This window comes from Ammodytes marinus (genome assembly GCF_949987685.1).
Source record: "Ammodytes marinus genome assembly, chromosome: 17".
NCBI lineage: Eukaryota > Metazoa > Chordata > Actinopteri > Uranoscopiformes > Ammodytidae > Ammodytes > Ammodytes marinus.
Window position 1 is genome coordinate 16,233,315 of NC_137221.1, and position 26,928 is coordinate 16,260,242.

The window sequence follows — 26,928 nt, forward strand, 5'->3', positions numbered from 1 at the left end:
CCAATATCGCTGTGACAACATTTTTGAAAAGTTCAATAGCGGCAGGACAAGAAAGAAAGTTTTAGCAATACAAATATTTGGACAAATTATTAAAATGTTGTGTGATAATTAGGGCTGTCAAGCGATTAAAAAAAGTAATCTAATTAATTACAGGCTCTGTGATTAATTAATCTAAATTAATCGCATACTTATATGACACTTTTATACCTGTTTGTAAACAGCTGTATAGCCTACTACTGTTTGTTTCTCTGTCTCTCTCTGTCTCTCTCTCTCGCGCGCGCTCGCTCTCCGTCTCTCGTAACTTCTGTCTCCTCCCCTCAGCCAGCTTTATACATGAACTAGCGCCAAATTTTCTCAAAAAAACAAGCAGACAAAATTACGACTTTCCATCTCCCACAACAGAAAGCGCTGCACTGCCACCATTTCGTAGCCTACTCATAGGCAAAAATATTGACACACACACACACACACACACACGGGGCGGGTGCTAGACAGCTAACAAACAAAATTGGAGGAAGATTGAGAGATATGGCCTACTCACTGTTTTGAACCTAGCCTACATTGTTGCACCCACTACATAAATAATGCACGGACACTGCGGAGAATTAAGTAAGATGTCTTCCTACCTTCATGCATCCCATAAACCGTCCATAGAGCCCTCGAGTCGGCCCCTTTCCCTTGCTTCTCTCTTTACCTTTCTCCCTTTAACCCACGCGCCCGGCCCGGCGAGCTACAGGTGCAGCTCCGCACCACTTTTGCACCGGGTCAAAAGGCATTATAGAAGTGCGATTAATCTGCGTTAATTTTTTTAATCGCGTTAATTTTTCTGTGATTAATTAATCGAAATTAACGCGTTAATTTGACAGCCCTAGTGATAATATGTAAACTAAATTATTATGGAAACATTTATATATATAATATATGGAAAAACATATAATTCAAGCTTAATTTTACTTTCTATAAACCATGTCCTACAATATTAGTGTCTAATATTACAGGGAGTTTTTAACCTCAATTGCTAACCTGTAGTCATGGAATGTTGCCTTTTCTGATTATTTGAAATAATAGCATTATGGAAAAATTTGTTAATTTACCCAGTTATTAATGAAGACACAAATGATTACTTAGCGAATCAGATTTGTGTTTTTTGTTTTTGTTTTGTTACATCAGGCATACTGATAGAAAAACAGATCTCCAGATATTTCCCCCAGCATATTGTCTGGGTGTCCACTTTTAAATTCCTCCAGTCTCGTATATGCCAGTGAGTGCAAGGCATCATCTCGCTATGACTATGGACATTTTCAGAAAAGGTCAGCTGAGTCAGTCCATAAAGTTTGAGAATATTTTAGTTTTTATGATTTTTTTTTATCTATCTATGGGAACTTAACTTTTAAACTCAATTACAGAGCTTTCAAAAAAGTGTTTTAATGCAAATGTTGGCAGTGCAACAATAGATGGGATCACCTTCAGAGGCCTGTGATGCTCCATTTCCTTTATTCTCCATCACTTTAGATAGATTTGGTCATGAGTCACCACATGAAGTCATGTGGAGGCACCCGGCAGGTTCAAAACGTTGGGAGCAACAGGTGAGTGCAGTGTTGAGAAAAAAAATTACTCATCTTCTTTTCTTTGTTGCATTTTTGTCTTTGTGTCTGGACGCGTCCACACATTGCAGGGGAACTCACATATCACCTGTATGCCTGGAACGGTCAGACGCTGGAACTACCCACCTCCTCTCTGCATTGGTAAAAACATACCTTTTTTTCCTTCATTTACTTCCCTATCCTACCCTCATCCTTTTTCTTTTTCTTTTGTACACTTTCTCCATCTGAACTTCTTTCTTTGGCTGTCGTTTATATGGTGTGCTAGACACCAGCATTCTCACAAATACTATACAGAGCACAACGGTGCAAATATGCAAGGAAAGTGTTTAAACCGGGACCAATAATATTTTTTATTACGCTACTGACATGGTATCCCAGGTTAAGGTTCCAAAGTAGAGCCTCAGCCTTTAAATTGAAGTAGTATTGGATTATCACTACATAATACTACATGCTATATGCACCAAAGACATGTTTCACTTTCCAATACTGTTTTCTAACTTACACACAGAAACGCTTTGTATGAATGACTAAACATATACTATATATCTTGAAAAAATCAGAAAATAAATAAATTATGAGATATAACGAAAATAAAGCAAATGTTTATTTCACTATCTCGTTTGAGTTTATGAGAGCTTTTCTCCTTTTAAAGCAAGTTTATAAATGTTTCTCCCCCAAAGCTGAGGGCACACACTGAAATATACCGCATTAGCTTCCATCTCTATTACTTAGCTCAAGTCTTCATGCCTTGAAAAACAGGTTCCACTTATTGGAACAACCTACTATTTCCTAATTAGATTCATCTCTCTTGGTTGAAGTCAAGGGAAAATGCATAAGGTTTACAGGCATCATCAGCATTTTCCTGATTACCTCAGGCTCTTTGTGCCGTTACAGGATTTAACCCCTCACCTATTTCTCACAAACATAATGGTACAGCACCATCTCTGCGTGGCTTTTCCTATTCTGACATTTTTAAAATTCAATTCAGTTAATTATTAAATAGATTTTGAATCATTGCAAATTTAAATTGTAGCTTCATTAAAAAGGAGACATTCAGATTGTTTCTACATAAGAATGGATTAGAGTTGTTTTTAGAAATAATCTCACCTTGCCTTTGAAGCAAGACAATTTGAGTTCAGAATCTTATTTTCCCAGTCATTATATCTAACCTCAACTGTATTAGCTTTGGGATTTAGGTTCAAAATGACAATAGATTGGACCTCTGCTATGATTTTACTAAAAAAAGAACTTACTCGTCTAATATTATACTGCAACATTTGTTTCTCACATAAATGAGATAAACAAACAAATATTTCCTACTTGCCCTGCTGCTGTTCATCACTCCCACCACCATGAAACAAAGAACCTTATTGAGCCATATTTTTAATGTTGTTTTGATGTGAGAGAGTCACTGTTTGCGGTTGCTAATGAAACGCTTTGTCTGCCCTCTGCCAGCTCAATGTGGTGGAATCCGGGAGGAGATGGAGGGCATGATTCTCAGTCCTGGTTTCCCTGGCAACTACCCTAGCAACGGTGACTGCACCTGGAGAATCTACCTGCCAGTGGGTTACGGTGAGCATAATGAGAGACTCTTACAGTATGCTACACTTCATTTCCACACTCAAGAGTATTTCATCGTACAACGTGTGGGACTTGATTGTGATACTGACTTGATTCGGAGATGAAGTTGCATATGGTAGAACCAAGCCCCAACCTCAGCGATTTTTACCAGCATCCAATAAGGAAGTGACCACAACTGTAGTAACCGGAAGCGCCACTAGGGGGGTGGTGCCAAGACTGAACAGTTTTTCTTTGACTCACTTCTTAGACAGGCCGTTTTCAAAGTCTTATTAAACCTATTTACAGCCTGGTCCACAAAACCATGTTAGTCTGTATGTTTAGTTCATATCTCCATGACAACACTGAGGGGGGTGAATTTTTTCGGACCACGCTAGTTTTTATTTTATCGGAGGTTAAAATGTATTGGCGCGATCTCTTGAGTGACAGCTCTCCGCCCGTTGTCCCTCACTTTGCCTCGGAGGTATACGTCAGCTATCTCCCTCCCCCCTCACAAAATGGTGACAAGCACAAACCAGGATTATTGGATACCGTGTGAATAACTGAGGTCAGCCAATATTATTTACTATCTATGGGTAGAACTCGTTTAGATCTGAGAGCCTTTGAAGGGTTACTTAGGTTATATTTCAGGAAGAGGATGACATTTCTTCTTTCTTTTTTTTCCCCCTAGGAGCTCACATGCAGTTTCTCAACTTCTCCACCGAGGCCAACCACGATTTCCTTGAGATACGCAATGGGCCCCTGGATACAAGCGCAGTGATTGGCCGATTCAGTGGCCAGGATATTCCCTCCTCCCTTCTTACCACATCCCACGAGACCACAGTATATTTCCACAGTGATCATTCACAGAACAGACCGGGGTTCAGATTTGAGTACCAGGGTAAGAGACCAAAGAGATAATGTGTGATAATAAAGTGTACTTAAAGAACCTTGTTAAAGATGCAGAAGATTGGAGCAGGAAATGATGATCATCCCTAGGATAGTCTCAGACAAAAATAGTCTTAGTTAATATATATATGCATTATTATGAGCTTAATCAGCAAGACTATAGTTTGTTAATTGCAGAGTCAGTATCAGTACAGTGATTTACTGGCTTCTGCAAAGCTTGATCAAATAAGTAATTACATCACTGTAGGAATGAAAGTCACAGAGTATAATTATGTGGTCTAACAGCGGAATGATAAATAATAGTCTCACTCTCTTACCTTTTACTGTGTCACTTTAATGTGAGATTGTACATGTAAAGCCGTACAATTACTGAATTAGCACTAGAACCAACTGTGTCAGACTAACCAGCCCACAGTGGCAGTAAATTCCCCAAAACGATACATCTTTGCATATAAAACTGTTGATCGCCTAAAAGATTTGGTCACCGAGTGCCAATGAAAGCTTACCTGAAAATCTGTATGACTGCGAGGAATACTTTGCCCCAAATGCAACAGGCACACACGTTTTGTATTTTTTGATTCAACAAACAACCAGGCAAATCGAAAGGTAGCATTGTGCATTTACATAATTATGTGCACATTAGCATATAAATAAAGCATTATATTTGCAAATACCCCCCTTTTGCAGACTTTGCACGAGTAATCCCTTTCAAAGGAAAGCTCTGATCCATAGAAATCAATTTATTTAGTCATATTTAGCATCTAGCCTCTTCAAGGCTCACTGACTGCATTGGTTTTCTAGAGAATAAAGTAAGAAAACAAAATTTTAATTAAGAATTATTTAACCACACCCGCATCTGATAACTGCATCATACATCATATAGGAGGGAGTGAGTTGGAGGTAGAGTCACACAGAGAACACAGAAGGATTAAAATGGGGAAATAGATATGGAAAATGAAATAGAAGACACTCCTCTGTCCCATTGTCTGGAATCAGGGCTTCCACATATTGAGGCAAATTGTGTCGTGCCTTGTTAGCTGCCTGTGAATCTGAAACAGTCAGGGGGTCAGCATCTGTAGGTGGCTACAGAGATCGTTAAACTAATAGGCACTTAGAAACAGTAATTTTCCCTCATCCAATTTGTTGTCATGAGCATACAGGGACACAGACCTGATGTGTTCCATGTTGTGTGGGTGCAAGGGAATTATATTTCTTATTTAACCATACTATTATGTAGCGTAATACAAGTATGGGGCTTAAATGGAACAGTGAATACTGTTTTGAATAGCCAGTTTTTTTTTTCTCTTAGCTTACGAGCTACAGGAGTGCCCCGATCCAGAGCCTTTCCGATACGGAGTGGTGGTGGGTGCTGGCTATAATGTGGGCCAGTCTATTTCCTTTGAGTGTCTGCCGGGGTATCAGCTCATGGGACATTCTATCCTCACCTGTGAGCATGGCACCACCCGCACTTGGGATCAACCTTTTCCTCGTTGCGAAGGTAAGGAATGTGAAGTGTATCTTATCATACCAGGATAATAAGCTAATTGAACACATGTATTCATATTCATAGAATAATTTCTTAGAAAAGTGTCTGACCATACTGCCCATGAATGCAAAACTAAGTTCTTAACATGATAACTTCCTCTTTAGAACTTATTGAGCTAATTCATCATTGGTGCAAAGTGCAGCCATGGAGATAAGGATTATCTATTATGAATAATGCAATTAAACTGAATTATCATCCCCCAATTAATGAAGCAAAGTACTCTTTACTGGAAATCAATACAGTGCTAAAGAAAAATGGAGACAAATAAAAGATGAATAACAGATTTGAAAATTGAAAACAATAGTAATGGTTGCTTTTTTCTCTTCACCTTGTCCTTGACCCACATTCTCACAGTCTGTCTGTCGATTATTCAATGAGGTGGGCAAAATTATAGAGGGAGGTGATCGCCATGAGCAGGGAGATAAATGCAAATGAGAGCAGGAGCAATAGAGTGAAAGGTCACGCCGGCGTATAAGGGCCACTATGGAACAGAGATAAAGGACTGGTGGACAGAGGTCTTTCTTTGGAAAAACATTTTTAAATCTTTATATTAAAGTCAGATATTCGGACTTGGAATATGCTTGCCATGAATGACCTATTTCTGAAGACTAATATTTTCATGCAAGCACAAACTTCAAAAAACAAACATGGCTGCTTTTCTTAGCAGAGTAAATGTATTGATCTTTGTTGCACAACTCCTCTCAGCTAATACAAAGTCATTATTATGTGGCAGCAAACCATGACTTGTCTTAGTATAGCTGAGTACAATAAAACATCCTCACTCTCCTTGTCACTACAGTGTTTCCATAGATTTTCTATGAGGGGGTGAGAGACAGAAGTAGATAGATATTTGTCACCTTGCTTTCACTTATCCACTTGTCTTACCATAATTACCCTTTGTCTATAACATTCTTACCCTTTCTTTGTTTTGATGTGTTCCACTTTTCTCTGCGCTCCTTCATCATCCAGTTTGCTATTTTTTTTTTAAATAGCAATATTGTGCTTAATTGTTTTTGCAGTTAAAAACAATAGCAAGACTTCCTGAAGTTTTTCTTTTCACAGATAACCTTTCAAGTAACAACACACTCTTTAAAACAAACGGTTTAAGTGGCTTGCCAGTTGATGGCGTGAGCCAGGGATGCAACTCCATGGAGTGTCCAGGGTTTAATCAATCGGTCTGATCAATAGCTCATTTAACAAGGGAGCCAGCAGCAGAGTAGCCGAGTGGCTTATCAACCACAGGGCTAAAGCAGGCAGCTGTACAACATGAACACACACATAACCTGAGAGAAACAGAGGGATAAAACATGCAATCTCTGCTCAGGGAATGATCGTATACCCACAGGCATCTAAGGGTGTTGCAGTTAAGCTGAATAGACCCATTCTGGGGTTGGCTGACATGCCTGCACTACTGCGATTACCACTCCCTTCTTTCCCTTGCTCCACCACAGTGAATATGTGGTTTCTCTGAGGGCACCAATGGGAATGTTAAGCTTCGGAATCGTTAAGTTGGTGAGAATCTCCTGAGTTCCGGAAGAATGTTTGAAATATAGTTACAACTTCAACGCATACATATTTAAAGATGGGTGCATGGTATTTTTGTATGTGTGAGTGAGTGTTGCTGTATGTTCAACCTAATTTTAAACCAATTTCCTGTCACTCACACATGCATCAGTTTACACACACACACACACACACACACACACACACACACACACACACACACACACACACACTCACACACGTGAATCTACTCCTTATACATTTATTGTACATGTTTACTCTCTCCTATAAGCGAAGTCCAGGCTAACCCCTCGCCTCATCTGCGCACTCTCTCTCTTAACCCCCAGTGGGAAAGGGTTGAGGCCTTATCTTAACAAAACACTCCATCCAAGTCTCCACTTGCTAACAGGCTTTTCTTGCTAATCTTTAGCTCAGACAAGCGCCTGGGCACTAGACGAAGAGTAAAGGAGAGGGTGGAGAGACACTGAGAAGGGAAGAAGAAGCAGGGGGAAATAGAAAAAAATTACCCTTTTTTTCAACTATTGCAGCTGAATCTGTTCTGTTGTATTCCTGGCCCACTGATATATACATGTTCTCTGTCTCTCCGTCTCCACTCCCTACCCTAGTACCTTGCGGTGGGAACATCACATCAGACAATGGGACTGTTTTCTCCCCGGGTTACCCAGAGGAGTACCCTAGCTCTGCTGACTGCTCCTGGCTGATCACTGTGGCTCCTGGCTTTGGCATCAAACTAAATTTCACCCTGCTTCAGGTTCACGGGCCACACGACTTCATCACTGTCTGGTAAGACATGGGAGTTTCCACTGGCTGCTGATATGTGCCAGTTACTTATAGGAAATAATGTGTACATTTTGGAACTTGAAATGTCAGATAATGCTCATGTTTGTTGTGGGTAAACTGAAATGATGTTTAACCAATATTCTAATAAGATAAAATCTGAAGGCCATATCAAAATATGTTATGTAATCATTCTCATTATTTTCAACTCAATATTGCATTGTCTTTCAAATATGTGTCCCTCACACCTCCTTTTCAACCTGTTACGCCTCCATCTTATTTCTATTATCAGGGTCCAATTAGTATTTTTTGTAATGTAATGTATTATCCTGTACACTCTCTCTTTCTTCACTGTCCTCTTCATGTGACTCTGCACCTTGTTTTCCAACTACAGTATGACCTCCCACCACATATGTCCATTGTCTTTGTCATTCATAATAGTTGCAAATAAATTAACACCACTTCATCCACTTTGGCTTTTTCTCTTCATATTGTTGTGTCAATGTTTTTCATTTCCTATCCACCATTGCCTCTTTGTTTGTCCTCTCCCTGAGACTCAGGTGAGTTTTGGCTGGTGGAAATGTGTGTGTCTGTGGGCTGTTTTGTGTGTTGATGTTTTTTCATAGGTCATCCATGTTGTAGGTGTATGTTTTTTTGCCCTATCTGAGTGTCAATGGGGCAAAGCTTTCTTTCATCACCTCAATAATTTATGGCTGGGCCTGCCATATGTTCGACCAAAAGCAGGATTGTGTATGGTTGCCAGTCCCAGTTGATCTCCTCTCCTAAGTCAAGCGCCAAAGGTCCCAGCTCTCAGTGAGACCAGAGATCTGACTGCCAGCCAGTCAGCCAGCCAGCCTGGCAACGTGAAGACCACGTGAAAAAAACCCATATGGCATGGGGTGATATCTTTGTTTTACGGATGTGCTGCTTATAAACATTTGTGTGAAGACTTTTTTTTAGTCCATCGAGAAACAAAATCTACACTTTCTAGCATAGTGTTGCCCTTCTGTAAACAGCCCCCACTGTGTTGATCTCTCCCAACAAGTGCATACAGAGCCAAGATGGGGACTATCATGTTCCCCAGTTTACAGTTACCACTGCTGTGTATCCATCCACAGAACTACTGAGCCAAGGAAATGGGCCCCGTAATGGCGGCTTGGCCAGAGTGCTGTCAGGCAGCGGTCCCTAGCCAGCCGTTTCCAGAGCTGCTTGTAATCTCCCATGCCCAGTCTGACAGCCAAAGACAGATGGTTTTTAAGCTGAATGGTTGTGGCAGGAATCTGGGAGCTGGCTTAATCGGGCATGCCCACGCCAGGGGACTGCCAAGGCTGGGCCACAGCTTCCAAAGACACTCCCATTGGATGGCAGTTAGCAGGAACGGCGCTATCCAGAACCTGTCATTCCACGCTTATTTTTAATTTTTACCTTATTTTCGTCATAATGACGTAGAGTGGCCCACGTAATTGCTTTGGGTACTATGAAGTTAGAGTGAGGCTGCTGTTATTATGCTGCTGGAAGTATCTTGAAATAATCTGGTTTATGGCTTTGTTTGGTTTTCCCACAGATGTACGTAAAAGAGCCTCCATGTGTTTTACAGTTACAGACAGAGTCAGTATTTTAGTACAGGACTCTGACAGAAAATACCAGTGGTTATTAAGCATTGTTCTATTACAGTAAATTGTTATATTTGACATTGTAGTTTATCCGTAACCTTTTTCTTTTCTTTTAGGGATGGTCCACAGGAGACGGTAAGGAAACTGGGAGTGTTTACTGATGGAGAACCCAATGACCCGCCAAGTAGCACATCCAATCAGGTGCTGATACGTTTCCGTAGTAACACTGAGAAGGGCGGACTGTTTCGTATCAGCTATCGGGGTATGTTAATTACTCATCATACTTGTGCGTTGTTTATACTAGGTCGCGCATGCATGTTCTGTGTTTGAATCCTTTCCTCTCTTTGATGCTCTCAATACAGCTTACAGACTGCAGTTCTGCCTGCCACCCCCCATCATTCCAAATGCAGAGATCCTAATGGCAAGCAAGGAGTTTAAAATTGGTAGGTGGAAATGCTGTCAGAAAAAGACATATCCCCACACACACACACACACACAGAAAAAGGCACTGCTGAATGTTTTGTATGAGATGTTAGTCCCATCCTGACTTGTGGAATTGTAGCATTTCAATTCACTGTTATTTAACTTTCTGGCTTTGACAGTTTGAATTACCCCAGGTTCACCGGCTCAGGTATTGACTACACATCACATAAGGCCATGGTACTGAATGCATACTAACCCCTGAGTTTTGAGGCAGCAGTTAGAATTAGTTATTATGACAAAATAATCAGGGGGCCCGGGGGATTTGAGGTATGTGCTCTCATTTTCCCCTGTAATAGACAATGGTGATTAATTTCTTTTCATCTGTTTGCATACCTCCTTGACTCATTATTCAGGGACACAAAGGCATCAACACTGCACAGTGTTTCATCTATACGATCCCTCGTGGGGATTTATCATAGTACCTTTTCCCCACTGTTACCTTTTTCTTTCACAGAGACACACAATGGATCGTGATTACTTCTGTCTCATACTGGTATCCTGCCTTAGGAGAACTGATTGGTGCACAATGCACATTGGCTTGTGTCAATCATATAGAGACCCATGCCACCATCTCTGATCAGTTATTGACTGTCCCTTTGCCTCCTCAAACTCTCTCTGTCCAGGTGATATAGTGCGCTACCGATGTCTGGCAGGCTACCAGTTAAGTGGAAACAGCATTCAGACCTGCCGGTTGGGGACGCACTTGGAGTTTGAGGGGCCTCCGCCTTCATGTGATGGTGAGTGAATGCTTGAGGTTTGAGAACCCGAAAGGGAAGTCCCTTTTCACACTCACACGGTTAAACATGTACACCAGTGAAAAGCTGCCCAGTACAAATACCCAGTCTGATCGGTTGGCCATGGAACAGCTCCAATCCCTATGGCTGTCAACTCCCTTTGGAAATGCATTTCAGCTGATCAAATAGCAGCAAACACAGAGGACATGGTCCTATAAGTGAGGGTCTTTAAAGGTGTAAAACACACCAGCATCACAGTACAGCAGCAGTCAAACAATAGGTGCAGCCTTTAAAGGTTACTAAAATCTGATAAAGTGCTATACATGCACTTTTTTATACAAAAAGAGTAGCTACTTCTTATGTTAAGTATATGTTTTACTTCAGATTGAATAAAGGGTATTATTGTGTACACGATGAGCTCCTCGTGATACATCATCCACATTTTTAAGAGGTTGTGTTTCACAAACATATCACAATACAGGTACAACACTGTCTTATTCTGCCAATTATGTGAGTTAATTTTCAGCAGGGTTATACTGTAGGCAGCCAAAATGTTTGCTCTAATCATAGGACTCGTGAAATAGTTTGAGTTTTGCTGCATTTCTGGATCCCCTGGGTTCTCTTTCCGGCTGTACTTATGGAGCTACAGGAACATATCAGTTTGGTAGCGCTTTCTCTGTGTGGGGTTGATACTTTGCTCCCGTGAGACTGAGGATAGCTGCTGTAGCACTCTCTGCAAGCACAGATATCATCCTCTCAGAGCAGTGTTCCCAACACATGGCATCATTATAATACTGTGTGCAATAGATTTCCTCTGGGCAAAAGACTGGGTGCATTGAGGGGTCCCTCTGTAATTTCACTGCTTCGGAATATCATTGAAGTCTATCTAAAATTCTCTTGCTTTTCTATTTTAAAGTATCTTGATTCCCGCCCTCCCCCCTCCCCCTCCTTTGTCTTGGCTTTGTCGTTGTCGTTTAAATCTTGTTTTTGGATTAATGATGTGGATTGAGTGAGGGAAGGCCAAATGTGATAAATGCAGCTAATTTGGAATGTTAAATAGTAAAATCGAAGAGAGAAGTGAACTGTGTGTGTTTTCTATGTGTCCTTCTTCAAAGTCCTGCCCTTTTCCTGTGAACCATTCAGTGGACATGTACACATGCAGCCGAGACATCTTCAAGTTAAAGCATCAACTGACACTGACCTTGTATTTGAATGTTGAAACTAAGAAATGAAACAAAGTGAAAGTCAGTGACAGATGAATAGAAATGACTTGCAGTCCGCAGTGCTTCTCAGCTGTAAAGTTGCACCTGTGTTCACGGCTTGTGTGGCCCGTTAATTGTTCCCCTTATGCTGAGAGACACATTATACTAATACTACTTCATTACTGTCCTTCCTGCAAGCTGTCACTTAACCTACGTAGACACATAGCAATGTGATGGAGAGGAGAACCACAGACAAAAGCTGAAGGAGTCAAGAGTTGTTTAAGAGAAAGTTTAGACCCAGAGAGGAAAGTAAGACAGCATACTAATGCTAGTGTGAAGGGTGTGGAGAGAAGAAGTGTCAAAGATAATCGTACAGGAAGAGAACCTTTTGAGATTACTCTGAGTAAGCAGGATTTGTGCATAATATGACACAATTCTGTCTGGAAAAGATGGACAAGAGACTGCTAAATGAGCAGAAGGATGACAAGTAAGCGAGAGTAGGACAGGATTTTAAAAAAAAGCTAGGCGATGTAGAGAGACAGGGATAAATGTAGTTTGAGGGCAGTGGAGAGACGAAAGTGCACAGCTCATTGAAATGCAGGGGACATGCCGGCTGCAGCTGCACCTATCAAATCACCACGTCTAGCTCTGACAAGCACAGCCCTCCCTGCACGTCTAGCTGCCCCCATCCCACTAATACTCACTCGCACATATAGCCGACTGTATAAACACACGCTAGTCTAGCATGTGTACGGACGACACAGCAGTGGATGTTGTCTTTGCGATAGTCTTTTGATGGAGCATCACTGGAGCTTGAAGCCGGTTCTGCAGTGCTGCTTGCCCCTCAGCGCCCATATCCTCTCTCATACTCTGCATTCCCTCTGTCTGAACTCCCTCCTCCCTTCCCTTCCCTTCCCCTCCCTTTCCCTGACTCACTCGCGTCTCACTTCTGGCCTTACGCAACACACGTACCCAACACACGTACCCGTTAATTCCCCATTCTATTTCTTTGTCCTTCTCTAAGGCTGATTCATAACACCTACAAGGTGTAATGCTATTGTCACATGTGTTTACACACAGGTGTCTATAATTACACAAATCTGTCTCTGTCTGATTTCTCACACTCTCTCGACACTGACACACACGCCACTAAATAAAAGCCGCCACCGTACACACACAAGCTCTCACTATGTTATGTTGTTCTTTCTTTATTTTATCCAGAGGTGTGTTGTTCGGCGAATGGGTTAAGCCTGTCTCATATTTCCTTCTTACCATTTAGGAATTTGGTTTGTCTGCTGTTGGATTTAACTGTTGTATTGGACCCATAGCCCTTAACTACATCTGCTCTCTGCTGGGAATTCCAACACCACACACATACACACACAAATAAACTGCACCAGTGTTGCTTGAATCCTTTAATGAAACACAATGAGCTCTGATGATCCACAAAGCCCACTGTTTATCCCCCCGACAGATTTCTGGCTAAAACCTGCATAATCACCCATCATATTAGTTTCCAAGCCCGCTGGCTTTTGTATGTCCCACTTGGTCAAGTTGCCTCCCTCTCCTCTCCGTCAAGCTCCCTTTTTGTTCCATATATCTTTTTGATTAGACTTTTTTCGCCCTAGCCCCCCTTCATTTGGTCCCACAGAATGGATTACTGGTGCCCCTTTCCGGATCCTCATTGTCATCCCTGACTTCTCCAAATTGTTAGGTCCTGATCCACGCTAATGCTTTGTGTTGTGGCCCATCCCCTTCAATCAGCTCGTTATCGCTGCTCAGCTTATGCTAATTAAATACCAACACTACAGCAGCGCTACAGGCTTGATGTATTGTGGATTATGCATGTGCGTGTCCATACTTGCATACTGGAGTGCACAAATGTGTGAGTATGGATGCAGATGTGTGTGTGCAGCTGTGTCTGTCCGCACCTGAGCGTTTCCTCTGCATTTCTTTAGTGGGAAGCTGTTGCACACCATTGAAAAACAATACGCCAACAGAAGCGTTCTCTCACAGATTGTCATTTCTGCTTCCAGTTTCTTTTCCATTCCCTGGCTCATTAAATTGAATTTTCATTTTGATCCCTATCGGCGTTGATCTCACCTTGTCTGTTGAATAGAAGCTGCCTTTTTCCAGCTGTCAAATATGTCCCCTAATACCCTTTTGTTTACAGCCAAACAGAGTGATGCTTCATTTCAAAGTGGATTAGATTAATAAGTAGCAGCCTATAGATAAGACGCTCTGTCTGTCTCTTTCCATCAGCCCCAAGACTAGCTGAAGGCAGTTTTGAAGGCACATCGGAGCTTTCTGAAAGGTCACTGACAACACACATCTCATCCTCAGACAATTGATTGTTTAATGAACTTCACTCTTATATTTTATATGCTACTTCCAGACGCAATAAGTTTTACTATCTGTGATGGATTCAAGCCTTTTGACTCACATCCACTGAGGAGCTTGAGGTTGTAAATTATTTCACAGACTCAGTGAAAGTCTTCCTGGAACTTAGGGTGGGAATGGACCTTTTTCACCTGTGCTTCCAAAGTTAGATGCCAACAATACATTATTGTTTCTAGGTTCCACCTGATTTGCAACATGATGGTCCTATTATTGTACTATGTCTTTTCATCATAAATTGTACACTTGTGTTTCACTTAAACTGTTGCTCTCAAACAGCAATGCAACACCCATGATTTGCAAAACACAATGTATATACCATCCTACTTATTTAGCTTACTATATATGCAAACAGTGTGTTATCATGTAGAAACTGCTGTTTATTGGGAAACCATGGTGGCCTGAGGGTTTGATTCCATTGTTGCACGTAATTCCCCATACTTATCTCCCCTTTTTGCCTGTGAAAGAGAATGGCACAAAGTTGTGGCATATTTGATTTCACCTTGCCTCATTTTAACATGAGTTTCTGTAACAGCTTTCCTGACAGTATCTGAGATTTCTTGAGGCAGTACCTTACCTAGTTGACATGCCAAGTAAGGTATAACAACATCTAACCCAGAAAATCTGCCATATTTTAGCCGAGAGACGCGTGCGCACACACACATCAAACTTCGCAGACCATCCACATACACAAAAACAAGTGTATACCCACCACACACATTTTCCCACAATGGAGGCGCTGCTAAAATGTGATTCAGAGCATTCAGTATTTCACCATTGTAATGAAGGACCTGCAAGTGCCAAGTGCTGCCTCACCCTCAGGCAGAACAGGCTCAGGTATTCAAATTGCAGCACACAACAGGTGCATTGAAATTATTGGCTAAGATTTATACCACGCTTGGCTAACATTCACACTCACACACTATGCCCATGCAAAAAGCACCTGGTCATGGGCCATTTGAAGTGGGTTTTAATCACAGTTACAGCATCTTATGTTGTTTCTACATGATTTCTGTGTATGTAATAACTCTGACGATAAACGTATGGATTTTCAGTCAGTTTGAAATGGTCTTTATGGTTAAGCTTTGAACAAGCTTGTGGGTTCTGTTCCAGCATGGCTTCAGCGTTAAAAAAGTTCAACCATTGGCATTATGTACCAAAGTAGGCCCATGGGATTATTTGCGACAGTGATATACAGTAGAAATCAGTTCATTTCACAAGAGAGGACATTTACTGTATGTAGGTTTGTGGTTCCTTATTTAAGAAACAAGAAATAACAAAGGTATATATTTTTCTGCTGGGGAAAGGGTTATTTCAGCACACAGCCCCATTAGGTGAGCAGCAGATAAATAGATAGGAGAAAACAAAAAGCATGTAGTAGTAACATGGTGCTGTCGTTGCAGCATCGACGTCCTTTCATGTTGCTCGTAGCTTTTTGGGTTTCCACTGTGTGCAGACAGCTCTGACAGATTAAAAGGGTTGGAATCACATAACCGCAAACAAAAACTCTACAGACAGTAGTGCTGCGTAGTGTCTGATGATACAGGCTGAAACCTCTGTCTAAGGATGTCATGGAGATGTCCCATAAGAATACCAATGGCAGGGGGGGATGAGATGAGTGGATGGATGTTGTTCACCCATACAAGCCACATAAATAGGGTTTCCAGGCACATGTGTGCTACTATGTTAGCATCCTATGTCACATACTGAAAATGGGCAAAGAGAAGGGGATTTTCTCTTGACAAGTCAGTAATATTATGCAATATACACTGGTACTGGACTGACTTAGTGGATTTGTTTCGTGTGACAGCGTCAGGACCAGAATGACAATTACCTAAGCTATGCTTTTAGTCACATTGAGTTTCCCTCCAACAACAAAATTGATTTAAGCAATCCAATTAAAGCTTCAAGGGTAAATTAAATTCGCAAAAAAAAAAAATTAACAACCATTTATGAAACACGAGCAATTCATAAACAAACCATTATTCCTATCATTCAAATTAATGAATAGTTTTTGGCTGTGCTTTTCATTTCTCTCAACAGTGACTTGTCCCATGAACGAGGTACTGACGGCTTCCACAGGTGTCATCATGAGCCAGTCGCCAGGCAGCGGTTTTCCTCACTTTGAATCCTGCTCTTGGGTGGTCAAAGTAGAACCGGGCTACAACATCACCTTCACCATAGAACATTTCCAGACCATTCGTCAGTTTGACGAGCTTGAGATCTTTGATGGTGAGTTAAAGGTTCAGTAAGTGGAATGGTCAGTTTAGCTAACTTCCTGTCAGTGACTGCAGTTAGCAGTCCCCTCCCTCGTCCACACGTCACCACATTAATGCACTGCGGTCTTCAAGCAGCGAGTTATCTAGCATCATCTCAGATAAGTAAGTATGATAAAACATGATAAAAACCATCAAAACAGACATTGGGAAGGATTTTTATCTGCTCCGCCATTGTAGGCGCATAAATATTCACCCATATGTCGCTCTGCGCGTGCACCGGCAGTGAGACGGGTGCCAGTTTGTAGCATTCTCTCTTCTGATTGGATATCAGTTTTGGGATCCCCAAAAAGTGTATTTGCCGATGACATGCAGAGCGGGTGACTGAGAGATCGGCTTTATGAAACGCGTGAGTGATCACTGTATGAATAAAGAGCGATTTAACACTTATATTAACATACATAAATTGCTTATTTCACCTTTAATGTGTCTGTTATGAGAGGGAACATATGGTGCTTACAGTGTCATGTATGTAAGTTAAATGTAGAGTCAATGATTCTTGAGAAGGTTTCTTGTCAAAATAACTTTTTTTGTCAAAATCATTGAATATCCCCTCACTATCTGCTACCTTCCCTAAGTGTGTGTGTGTGCTGAAAAATTAATCAAGTGTTAAAACACAATCTAGGCTCTGTAAACTGATATGTCAACAAAGGGGCCACCATATGTTTGTCCAGTCTATGGTATTAACACTGGATTTCTTCACCTTTAAGCAGCATTATGATTACTTTTATCTTTTGTTGTATTAAGAATAGCTTAATTGAGCATCCCATACTGTCCTGGTGTGGGTAAATGTCCCAATTCATGCACTATTCAGTAGAACCTATTGACCATTAGTCCCTATGACATCCCCCCCACACATCCTTTGCCAAAGACTGAATTTCACTAATATTCACAAAATGAGCGAGGAAGCTGAATTTATCGTTCCTAATAAAGCTCTCTGCCTAAACTAACAGAAAATCACACACGGACTCGCTTTCATGGTGACAGAACATCTACATTTGCCTCGTACATTTGCATGTGATTAGAGGCCCAGTCAGCAACTCTGCCAGGCCGCTCTCAGAAAATGGCGGTTGTATACACTAGTGTTCCTGATTAGTGCTTTTTATCTTCTGCCGAGCGGAATGGAACAGACATTTACTAACCTTCAGGCTGCCAAGCCAATTATGGAAAGAAATCCCTTTTTCCACAATTAGGAGCCGAGCAATGATTTTAAATTGTAACAAAATTCACAAACGCTCTAGCCATAAATAGAGGAAATTATATATTTTTTTCAAAATTCAGACGTTTAATTTAATTTATTTATTTATTTATGTTTACTTTCATAAATGATATCCTGTGTTCTATTGATTCTCAAATCAGAACAAAAAATGCTATTCAAATTACTTTTCAGATTTGAGGTGGTTTACAGGGAAGTAATTGTCTTCTTTTTCTCTCTCGGTCAACCCAGGCCTATCCAGACAGAGCCCTCTCCTTATTACCCTCAGTGGTAACTATTCCAGCCCACTGAGCATCACGAGCTCCAGCAACAAAGTCTACCTACACTGGTCGTTTGATCACACCACCAGCCACAAAGGCTTCCGCATACGCTACTCAGGTGAGTCAGGACTGAGCATACACTAACCCAACTGGTTATCCAACAGTTGTCCATTTAAAATGTAACATAAAGAAATAAATTGATGTTTGACTTTGTTCCTCTAAGATATTGCTGTAAGTTTGATCTCATCAGAGGTGCCTCTGATTTCCTGTGACAAGACCCAAGGTTTGAGCTGCTAACTGCAGCGCAAATAACTAGAAATGTGACCCCTCTCCATGACAACCCTTACGGGGGCGGCAGGCATCTGAAGCGCTCCTCACTGTGCAGCACATTCATGGGAATCAGTCAACGCTTTTTCTAGTATTTGCTTATATTATTCTTCTGTTTTGTCCTGCTCCTGTGAAGGATCTGTTGGTATACGACACCTGCATAACTCGCTGTGAATTATGACAGTGTAAATATTTAAAAGGCTCCCTCCGTTCTGTGTCAACACCACTTAGCCAGATTGACTAATCATCCCCCTCCTCCCTCTCACCGGAGCGCTCTGTTTCCCCCAACCGGATGTTCTGTCGTTCCTTTGCCTTTTTTTTCCTCTTGCCTCTTTTACTGATTTTTTTTTCTTCTTAGCATTGATGGATTTTCCCTTAGCAGGGCTAAGTGACAGATGGACTGATGGCTGAGAACACACAAGTGACCATGTTCATTATGGCGTTGCCTTCTATAGTACCTTGGTGGGCAGGACGAAGCAGATGGCACAGGAAGATTCAATGCATTTGACTGTGTTCTTCATCAATCCATCTTTTGCCGGCATGGCCCAGGTCTTCTATCATAACCGTGTAGACATTTCCTCTAGCAACACCCCACCTCAATGTTCTATTCTTTCTCACCATTCATAGTCTTGTTCACGGTTATATAGTACCTCGTTAAGTGTGTTCATCTTTTCCATCGATTCAAACCTTTTCGCCCGACTCTGTCTTCCTTACTATCCTCTCATGCTTATGTGTCGCTCCCTTTATTTGTACCACCATCTCCCTCCTTCCCTCTTTTTACACACACATATATATATATATATATATATATATATATATATATATATATATATATATATATATATATATATATATATATATATATATATATATATATAATCTATTTCAATTCCGTCAACTGCCAATGTAGATTGGATTCCTCTGAGCTGCAAGGCTGATTGCAGGGAAACATGCTGTGCACTTTAACAGGCAGATAGAGGAAAGACGCGAGAAACACAGAAAGTTGTGCAAATGAGTTAAGACACAGAAATAAGTGATACATTGAATAATTGAACTAAAGGGTGGTTCAGGAGCCATCAGTCACAGTGACTGACAGGAGAAGGCCTTGCCAAAGGACATACACTAGCTCAGTTGGTGTATTAAATGTAATTAGATTAAACTTAAGGTTTCTGTGTGTTCCTATTCCTTACCCATGCAGCCATCAAGGGGAATTAATTAAAAGTCATCAGCAACATGTCATACATGTTGATTACATATCACACGCTGACAGGGGTTTAAGTTGTATACTGTAAGGTAGTTTTACTTGATTGCATGGTGGTAACAGTTCCCACTGAAAGAGAGGCCATTTCTAATGACACTTGTGAGTGGTCTGAGCCAGAATTATAATATTTATAGAACTGTAAAGTGGTCACAGTGTTTAAGTAGAATGGATACTTTTCTTTTTTTGGTCTGCTTCCATTCTAATTTCTTTCCCCAATGATTACTATTTTCTGTATCACTTAGTCCTGTACCGATGCGTAACATATTCTATAATGTTTACACAATGTGTGTTGTTCTTTTATTGTTGTACGTGTTATTGTGAGATCTGGAAAATTCAATTTAGGCCTCCGAGGCATCCATTCTTTGGTTACCATGGACCTGTTGCTGGAAGCATTTGGGATGATAAACGTTTAGTGCAGCCACCAATTTAGCCAACAAACAAAAACAGATACTTTGTTCTTGTTATTATGTATCCATCACTTTTATGATCTTCCACTGCTGCTGCTGACACACTCCAGTTTTGCTTTGTAGAACATTTGCTTCCTTTAATCAGTTTCCCTTGTCTCTAGTTTGCAGTTTTTCCCTTAAAGAGATTGCATTGTAGCGCTTGTAATAATACAGGCGTAGAGAACAGGTGCAAAAGAGATCTGGGGCTCTGTGCTTTTGAAGGCACATTAATCCTTCACCTACTCAGCAGCAACTCATCTCACATGATTACTGGGTTTTCATGCTTGTTGCACTCTTTGTATGCCTATTGACCTATTTATTTTCATGTTTTCATAGCGGCCTACTGCAGCCCTCCGAACAACCCGATAAATGGCACAGTGCACAGTCTGACAGGCACAAAGCTGGGCAGCACCCTGCGTTTCAACTGTGACCAGGGCTTCCGACTGATTGGCCAGAGCAGTGCCACATGCACCCGGTCTGCACAGGGGATCTACCAATGGAATGCACCAGTGCCACTCTGCCAAGGTGAGCTTCCAAAAATCTAATGGACTACATTGCCTTACATTTTTTATTTATTTCTATTAAGAAGACACAGCTGTTTCATTAAGATGTTCCATCCAAGAGCATTGTAGCTGTGTGTTTTTTTCTCTTTCTTTATTTCATTCGGTCTTTCTTCCCATGATTAATATTTTTGTTTCCTTTATTTTATTTTATTTTATTTATTTTTTATTTTTTTAAAGGCCTACTTCCCCGGTTGGAATATGAAGGTGTATTGAACTCGGAGATCCTATTTAGTATAAATGTGCAAAAATAAATTAAATCGGATCATCTTAGCCTGAGAAAAGGCAGAAAGAGTGTTTTATGGTCTCACTCTGTAACCCAACAGTTCCCTTCACAGTAAGGGTTAGGGTTAACAGGACAGCTGGGCCAAGGGAAGACTAAGGGAAGACTGAGGGAAGAAAAACCTCATTCATTATATTATAATAGTTATTTTATAATGATAGAACGCTGGTTCCGTATGGGTGAAGTATTCCTTTAATAAATAAAGTATTTCTGATCTGAAATAATGTTCTTCATAAAATGATATACTAGTTATATTTGTATTATTAAATTAAGTTAGGCTACATTATTATTGAGCTCATTCAGCATTTATTCCCACTTCTCACAAGTGATGAGATGAACCTTACAACTGTGCCAAGAAAACAAGGTTTCAACACTGACATGCTGATTATCTGGAGATGTTATTGGCACATGTATTTTGGAGGCTGTCATTCAGATTTACGTAGATTGAAAAACTTAAATGAATCTGTTTGCTTTGGATCACACACGTGTGATTTAAGCTCACTGTGTGCCATCACCAACACAGCCCCTCAGCCTTAGGCGTGCTTCAAGCTCACTTCACTATGCCTCAGAATTGTTTTGAAGATACCACTGCCACAGATTGTCACAGTTATCTGCTTGTCATTGTTTTCTTTTATTCCCCTTGTTGAAACAACAGTAGCACTTCTTTTAACTGAGACTGACACTATGTTTGAAAGTTTTGTTACAAATACACAAAACAAATAGTATAAATTAAGCTATAGTTATTGAGCCAAGGTATATCTACTTTCATTTAAAATTACATTTGTCAAAATGCAAAAAAATAATTGTTTTAAATTGTATGAGGCTGTGATGCTCTGGTTCCATATTTTCCACCTCAGAAATATGAAATCCTAACATGCTAATTTTAGATTTTAGTTTCCACACATTTATTAACAGTATCAGCTGAAGTGAAACATTAATTTCAACAGGGCAGCCACTCGGTGTCTGCTCAAGTCTGCACCAGGTGTAATCTCCACTTGAATTGCATATGGTCTCCCACAATTGTTTACTAGTGTGCAGATGGCAGCTCGGGATAATGTTTACTGCACATCAATGCTTGCTCAGGGAGCGTGTTTGTACGAGAATCATTTTGTGAGCTACACACTTATACAAAGATGGTTGTGAAAATACACTTAGCTAACTGTGCTTTCATTCTACCGACCACATATTTTGCCTTACATTCCTGCTGCATCCCTCTTTCTCCTCTAGTCATGTCCTGTGGAATGCCAGTGCCCCCAGTCAATGGCAGCATTGTGGGACAGGACTTCTCTTTAGGAGCCAGGGCCACGTACCAGTGTAATCCTGGATTTCGGCTTGCTGGTCCGGTCACCACCTCAGTGACCTGTCAGGAATCTGGGCGATGGAGCCCTATTGAAGCCCCTGTCAGATGTGTTCGTAAGTATTTGTCACTCTGTTTGTTATTATCAAAAGTACTGAACTCTCAAAACTTGAGCACACAGGTTTAACCTGTCTTACCTTAAATGAGTTCCAAATACTCAGGGTTGAGATTTAAACGTATTTGTCGAGATGGTAATAAAACCACTCAAGTAGATATTAGAGTATTTAATTATTGTTTATGCTCTTACGTTGCAGCGGTCACCTGCCCCGACATCGGTCACGCTGCTGTGGAACATGGGAGATGGAGGCTGATCTACGGAACTCAAAACCAATATGACGCTATAATGATGCTCATATGCGACCCGGGCTATTACTACAGGGGTCAAAGGGTCATTCGTTGCCAGACCAACAGCACCTGGAACTACCCCGATCCACGGCCAGCCTGCGACAGTGAGTGTAAACGGCACATCCCGTGGTCTAATAATCCTCAAGTTTCTTAACTCCCTCATTTGCTCTTAAGAAATTAATAACGGCTACCTGAATAAAAGGTAATTTGACAGACATTAAGATTTTTAGATGTAAATGTAGTTCATTCCATTGTGAGATTAAGACACAGAACACAACTTAATAGGTACAAATCCTCTAAATGCTGCAACATGAATGGAAGCCAAAAAAAATAACATTTTCCAGACAAAATATAATTTAATTTCTTTGAACATATTGTTTTTTTGATCTATAGTATATGTTTTTTTCTTATTTCAGTCATCTCCTGCGGGGATCTTGGGACCCCACCAAATGGCAACAAGATTGGAACACTGACCGTGTATGGAGCAACCGCCATTTTCTCCTGCAACACAGGATATACCTTGGTGGGCTCTCGGGTACGAGAGTGTTTATCCAATGGGCTTTGGAGTGGAACACAGGTCCAGTGTCTGGGTGAGAACTGCAGCACACAAAACTGATTATAACCAGTCCTATGAGTCAAAATATGTAGGTCTGACCTTGACTCCATTCTCCATTCATCCACAGCTGGCCATTGTGGCACCCCGGAGCCCATTGTGAATGGGCAGATCATCGGGGAGAATTATAACTATCGAGGCAGCGTTGTATATCAGTGTAACCCAGGGTTTCGTCTCATCGGAGTGTCTGTGCGAATCTGTGAACAGGATCACCGCTGGTCAGGCCGGACTCCTGTCTGTGTCCGTAAGTGCACTCATGCAGTTGGATGGTAAAGTGTTAGTTCAAGACTCAGCTAGAAAAAAAAAATAATACAATCTCAGAACAAAACATTAGTCTACTTTTTTTCAGCTTAAGGGTCACTGATCAATGACTTGTACTTACCGCTCTTATCCGCCTACTTTAGTGGCCTAAACCGCAAATTTAGTGTCATTAGATCCAAGCCATCTGGTACTGATCACCAGTTAATTCCTGTTATTGAACTTTTACAGAAAGCTCCTGCATAAAATACACTGTTACAACAACGTAAGCCTCTAATGCCGCAAATATTGGGTAATAATTCCAAAATAATACACTTTCCATGTATAGTTTTACTCCTCTTAAAATGTGTTTGATTACAGCCTAGAGTCAAAAATAGGGACATGCAGCCTGTGCAGCTGCAGCAGCTTCTGTTCCTTTAGAGTGTGGACCATTACTCAGAGTCAATCAGTATTCTGTCTGTACAATTCTGTTGTTGGGACTCCTCGGTAAATGTGTTGAACAATGTTTTTTACATTCTTCTTTGCCTCTTCCAGCCATCACGTGTGGTCATCCTGGCAACCCTATCTACGGGATGACCCAAGGAACCCAGTTCAACTTAAATGATGGTGTGCGCTTTGTCTGCAATACCGGATATGTTCTACAGGGGGCTGTGAAATCTACCTGCCAGGGTAATGGGCAGTGGAGCAACGCCCTCCCCAGGTGTAAAAGTAAGTGCCGAGAAAATGCCCAAGCTTATCAGTAAAGGCATCTATGATTTTTGGCCTCATGCCTACAAATTAATGTAGCATAATGTGAAGAACCAGCAAATGCGAAGAATATGTCTGATCCTGTCAACTATTGAACCCAGAAGGCAAATTATTTTCTGAAAGCAATTTCAGGAAACAGAAGTCATGCAATTTTTCATTTGAGCGAACACATTAGTAATATTTGAGAACAATTTACCCAACTATTCTCTCCAGACACCTCCATAATTGAAAAAACGTGTATGTGCATACATCACTTTATATAAAATTACTAAAAATAATTAGAACGCATATATGATCACAGCACAGCTACATAAGACATGTATTGGCATAGCAAATCTCACTTTGGAAAATATATGTATCATGCTGTGTGACTAATTTAACAGCTAAAGAAGTCATTAACATCAGCATTGTGCAAACCATAATGCACTGAGTAAAGACATTGTCAAAAACTGTGCGCCTCCTTTTTCACATACTTTACTGTGGGTCTCCTCTTGTTTTCTTATCATTTTTTGTCGGTATGGATTAAATTGCCTATTGTTATTAAATGAACTATTGTATTGTGCAGGGTCGTATATTCTGTGACCACACATGACCCCAATCACAGAGAGAACAGAGAAGAAACGCAGAGACATCCGGCGGGGGGAAAGAGTTTAAATGTCGCACATTAGGGGAATTTGAAATGAAAACCCAAAGAGAAGCCTGGCTTATTCAACCACATGGTCTTTGGAGATTCTTTGATAATATTTACTTTTGTTGAATTATTTTTATTTCATATTATCCTAGCTACACCATTTACACCCCAAGGCTCAGCAGCAGACTGTCAGGGAAACAAACGTGGTAAATAACCATACAGAGACAGCCGAAAACAATCACAGGACCCTTGAACTTGTGTGAAAGATAGCAGCCTTTGGAGACCAACATCAGAGCGTTTTGCTCAGAATAAGAAGTAGCCTGTTCTGCTTTGAATGAGCGAGGCAAGGACTTCCAATTTGGCAGTTTTTTTTTTTGCGACAAGCGATGTATCCCGGCGCCCACGTCTGTCGCTGCTAAGTCCCCACTAACTGAGGGCTTTGTGACAGGCACAAAAAGGGCGCTCGCAAGGTCGGGCCTTGAATGTGACAGGCAGTGACAGAACCGGTGACGGATTGACTCACAAGTTTGTTTTAAATGAGGAGAGAAAGGATTTGGCCCCCTTTTTTTATAAAGGGATGAGGAGGTTACAGACTCGCAGGAATCCTTCTACGAGAAGTGCATTTGGCTGCTGCATGCATAAGCAAGTGAGACTTTCTCAGAGACATACGCCTTAAATCTCTTCGCTCTGGTAGTGACATCATATTAGCATTGGCCTTGTTTCCATGTAGATGCTGACGCTGAGATGCTTGAGACGGTGCCTGTGTGTTTGGGTGGAAGTGGGCACCTGTGTTGATGGCAAATTATCCCCACTGTTGATGTGGAGACATAAGTAGCTTGGACGTCTTTTTGTCAATCAGGTTTATCACCTTCATTCCAGCATTCGAGACATATTTGGTGGGGTGTGCTCTTCTGTCTTTCGTGTACTTACTCCCCTTAGTTGAAAACTATTAGGTTCTGATATGACGTCTGCTTTATCCGTCTTACCTTAGCCAAACCATCTGCTTTTCTTCTGGAGGGAGAGAGAGAGAGAGAGAGAGAGAGAGTAGGGGATACAAAAGAGAATACAGGAATAAGTGTTAAAGGTGGGAAAGGAGTCAGTCAGACAATAGTAATGATTGTCAAGGTCCAGATTTTCGCTCCAAGAGTCTGTAGACCCTATCGACAAGGCTTGAGCAGGAGAGCACTGGCCCAGCCAATCTCCTATCCCTCTGTAATCAATTAAACAATTTGAAACACACCGACAGAGCTCCAGCACTGTCTTTGTCGGATGACTTGTGTGTTTTTTTTTTTAGGGATTCGACAAAAAAAATCACACTCTGACACAACACTCACAAAGCCGTTACTTGGCATGAGGCCAAGAGGAGGAGAGGGTGACCGGAGGTCCCCCATTTGTGAATGGAACAGAGATGAATTACCTCAGACCTTCTTCCCCTCTCACTTCCATTCTTCTTTTCCTTTCATCCTTATGTGGTTCCTCACTCCCTGCCCACTGGGCCACAAAAAACCTATTTTTTTACCAGGAGGTTAGTCGTTTCAGATGACGGTTGGATCGCCTTTGAGTCTATGTTGCCTGAGCACATTTTTGTTTTCAAAGCTGAATATCCAAGCTTGGTAAGTGTCGTGCTGAAGCAGCTCCACCGCTTCAAATACACTTTGTAGTGTTATTATGCAGTAAGTTGTAAATGATGGCACCGCGGGTCAGCACTCTACTGGAAGGAATACATTATGATAGATATTTGGGGGGTTATTCAGCTGTGCTGGCCAGCTTGGGAGCATGGAAATGTGCAAGCTTTCAGGGACATTAGCATACAATGGGTTCATTTTGGCTGTGACAAAGGTACACTCACGGGGCAAGACTGGCAAGGCAAGAAATAGGGGCATAATGGCTGCCTGTGCACTCAGTGTGGACAGTGTTTTCGAAGCCATTAGAGTGTTGGCATCATAGTACACATTTAGTTGCCATTCACAGAATAAAAAGGCAGCAATTTTTAGAGACTTCA

The 26,928-nt window shown here is 41.2% G+C and overlaps 1 protein-coding gene across 1 annotated transcript in view; it reads left to right on the forward strand.

Annotated features, from left to right (window-relative positions):
* Positions 1-26,928, forward strand: part of csmd2 (CUB and Sushi multiple domains 2) — a gene marked incomplete at both ends in the record, with an annotated part of 232,602 nt that overhangs the window by 182,271 nt on the left and 23,403 nt on the right. The window contains 16 exons of the mRNA XM_080045422.1: positions 1,676-1,745; positions 3,060-3,176; positions 3,853-4,062; positions 5,380-5,568; positions 7,746-7,923; positions 9,647-9,792; positions 9,893-9,973; positions 10,637-10,750; positions 16,390-16,578; positions 18,070-18,216; positions 20,469-20,657; positions 22,203-22,388; positions 22,587-22,781; positions 23,094-23,267; positions 23,361-23,534; positions 24,083-24,256. Coding sequence (XP_079901548.1) covers positions 1,676-1,745; positions 3,060-3,176; positions 3,853-4,062; positions 5,380-5,568; positions 7,746-7,923; positions 9,647-9,792; positions 9,893-9,973; positions 10,637-10,750; positions 16,390-16,578; positions 18,070-18,216; positions 20,469-20,657; positions 22,203-22,388; positions 22,587-22,781; positions 23,094-23,267; positions 23,361-23,534; positions 24,083-24,256 — 2,533 coding nt within the window. The remainder of the gene's footprint in view (positions 1-1,675; positions 1,746-3,059; positions 3,177-3,852; positions 4,063-5,379; positions 5,569-7,745; positions 7,924-9,646; positions 9,793-9,892; positions 9,974-10,636; positions 10,751-16,389; positions 16,579-18,069; positions 18,217-20,468; positions 20,658-22,202; positions 22,389-22,586; positions 22,782-23,093; positions 23,268-23,360; positions 23,535-24,082; positions 24,257-26,928) is intronic.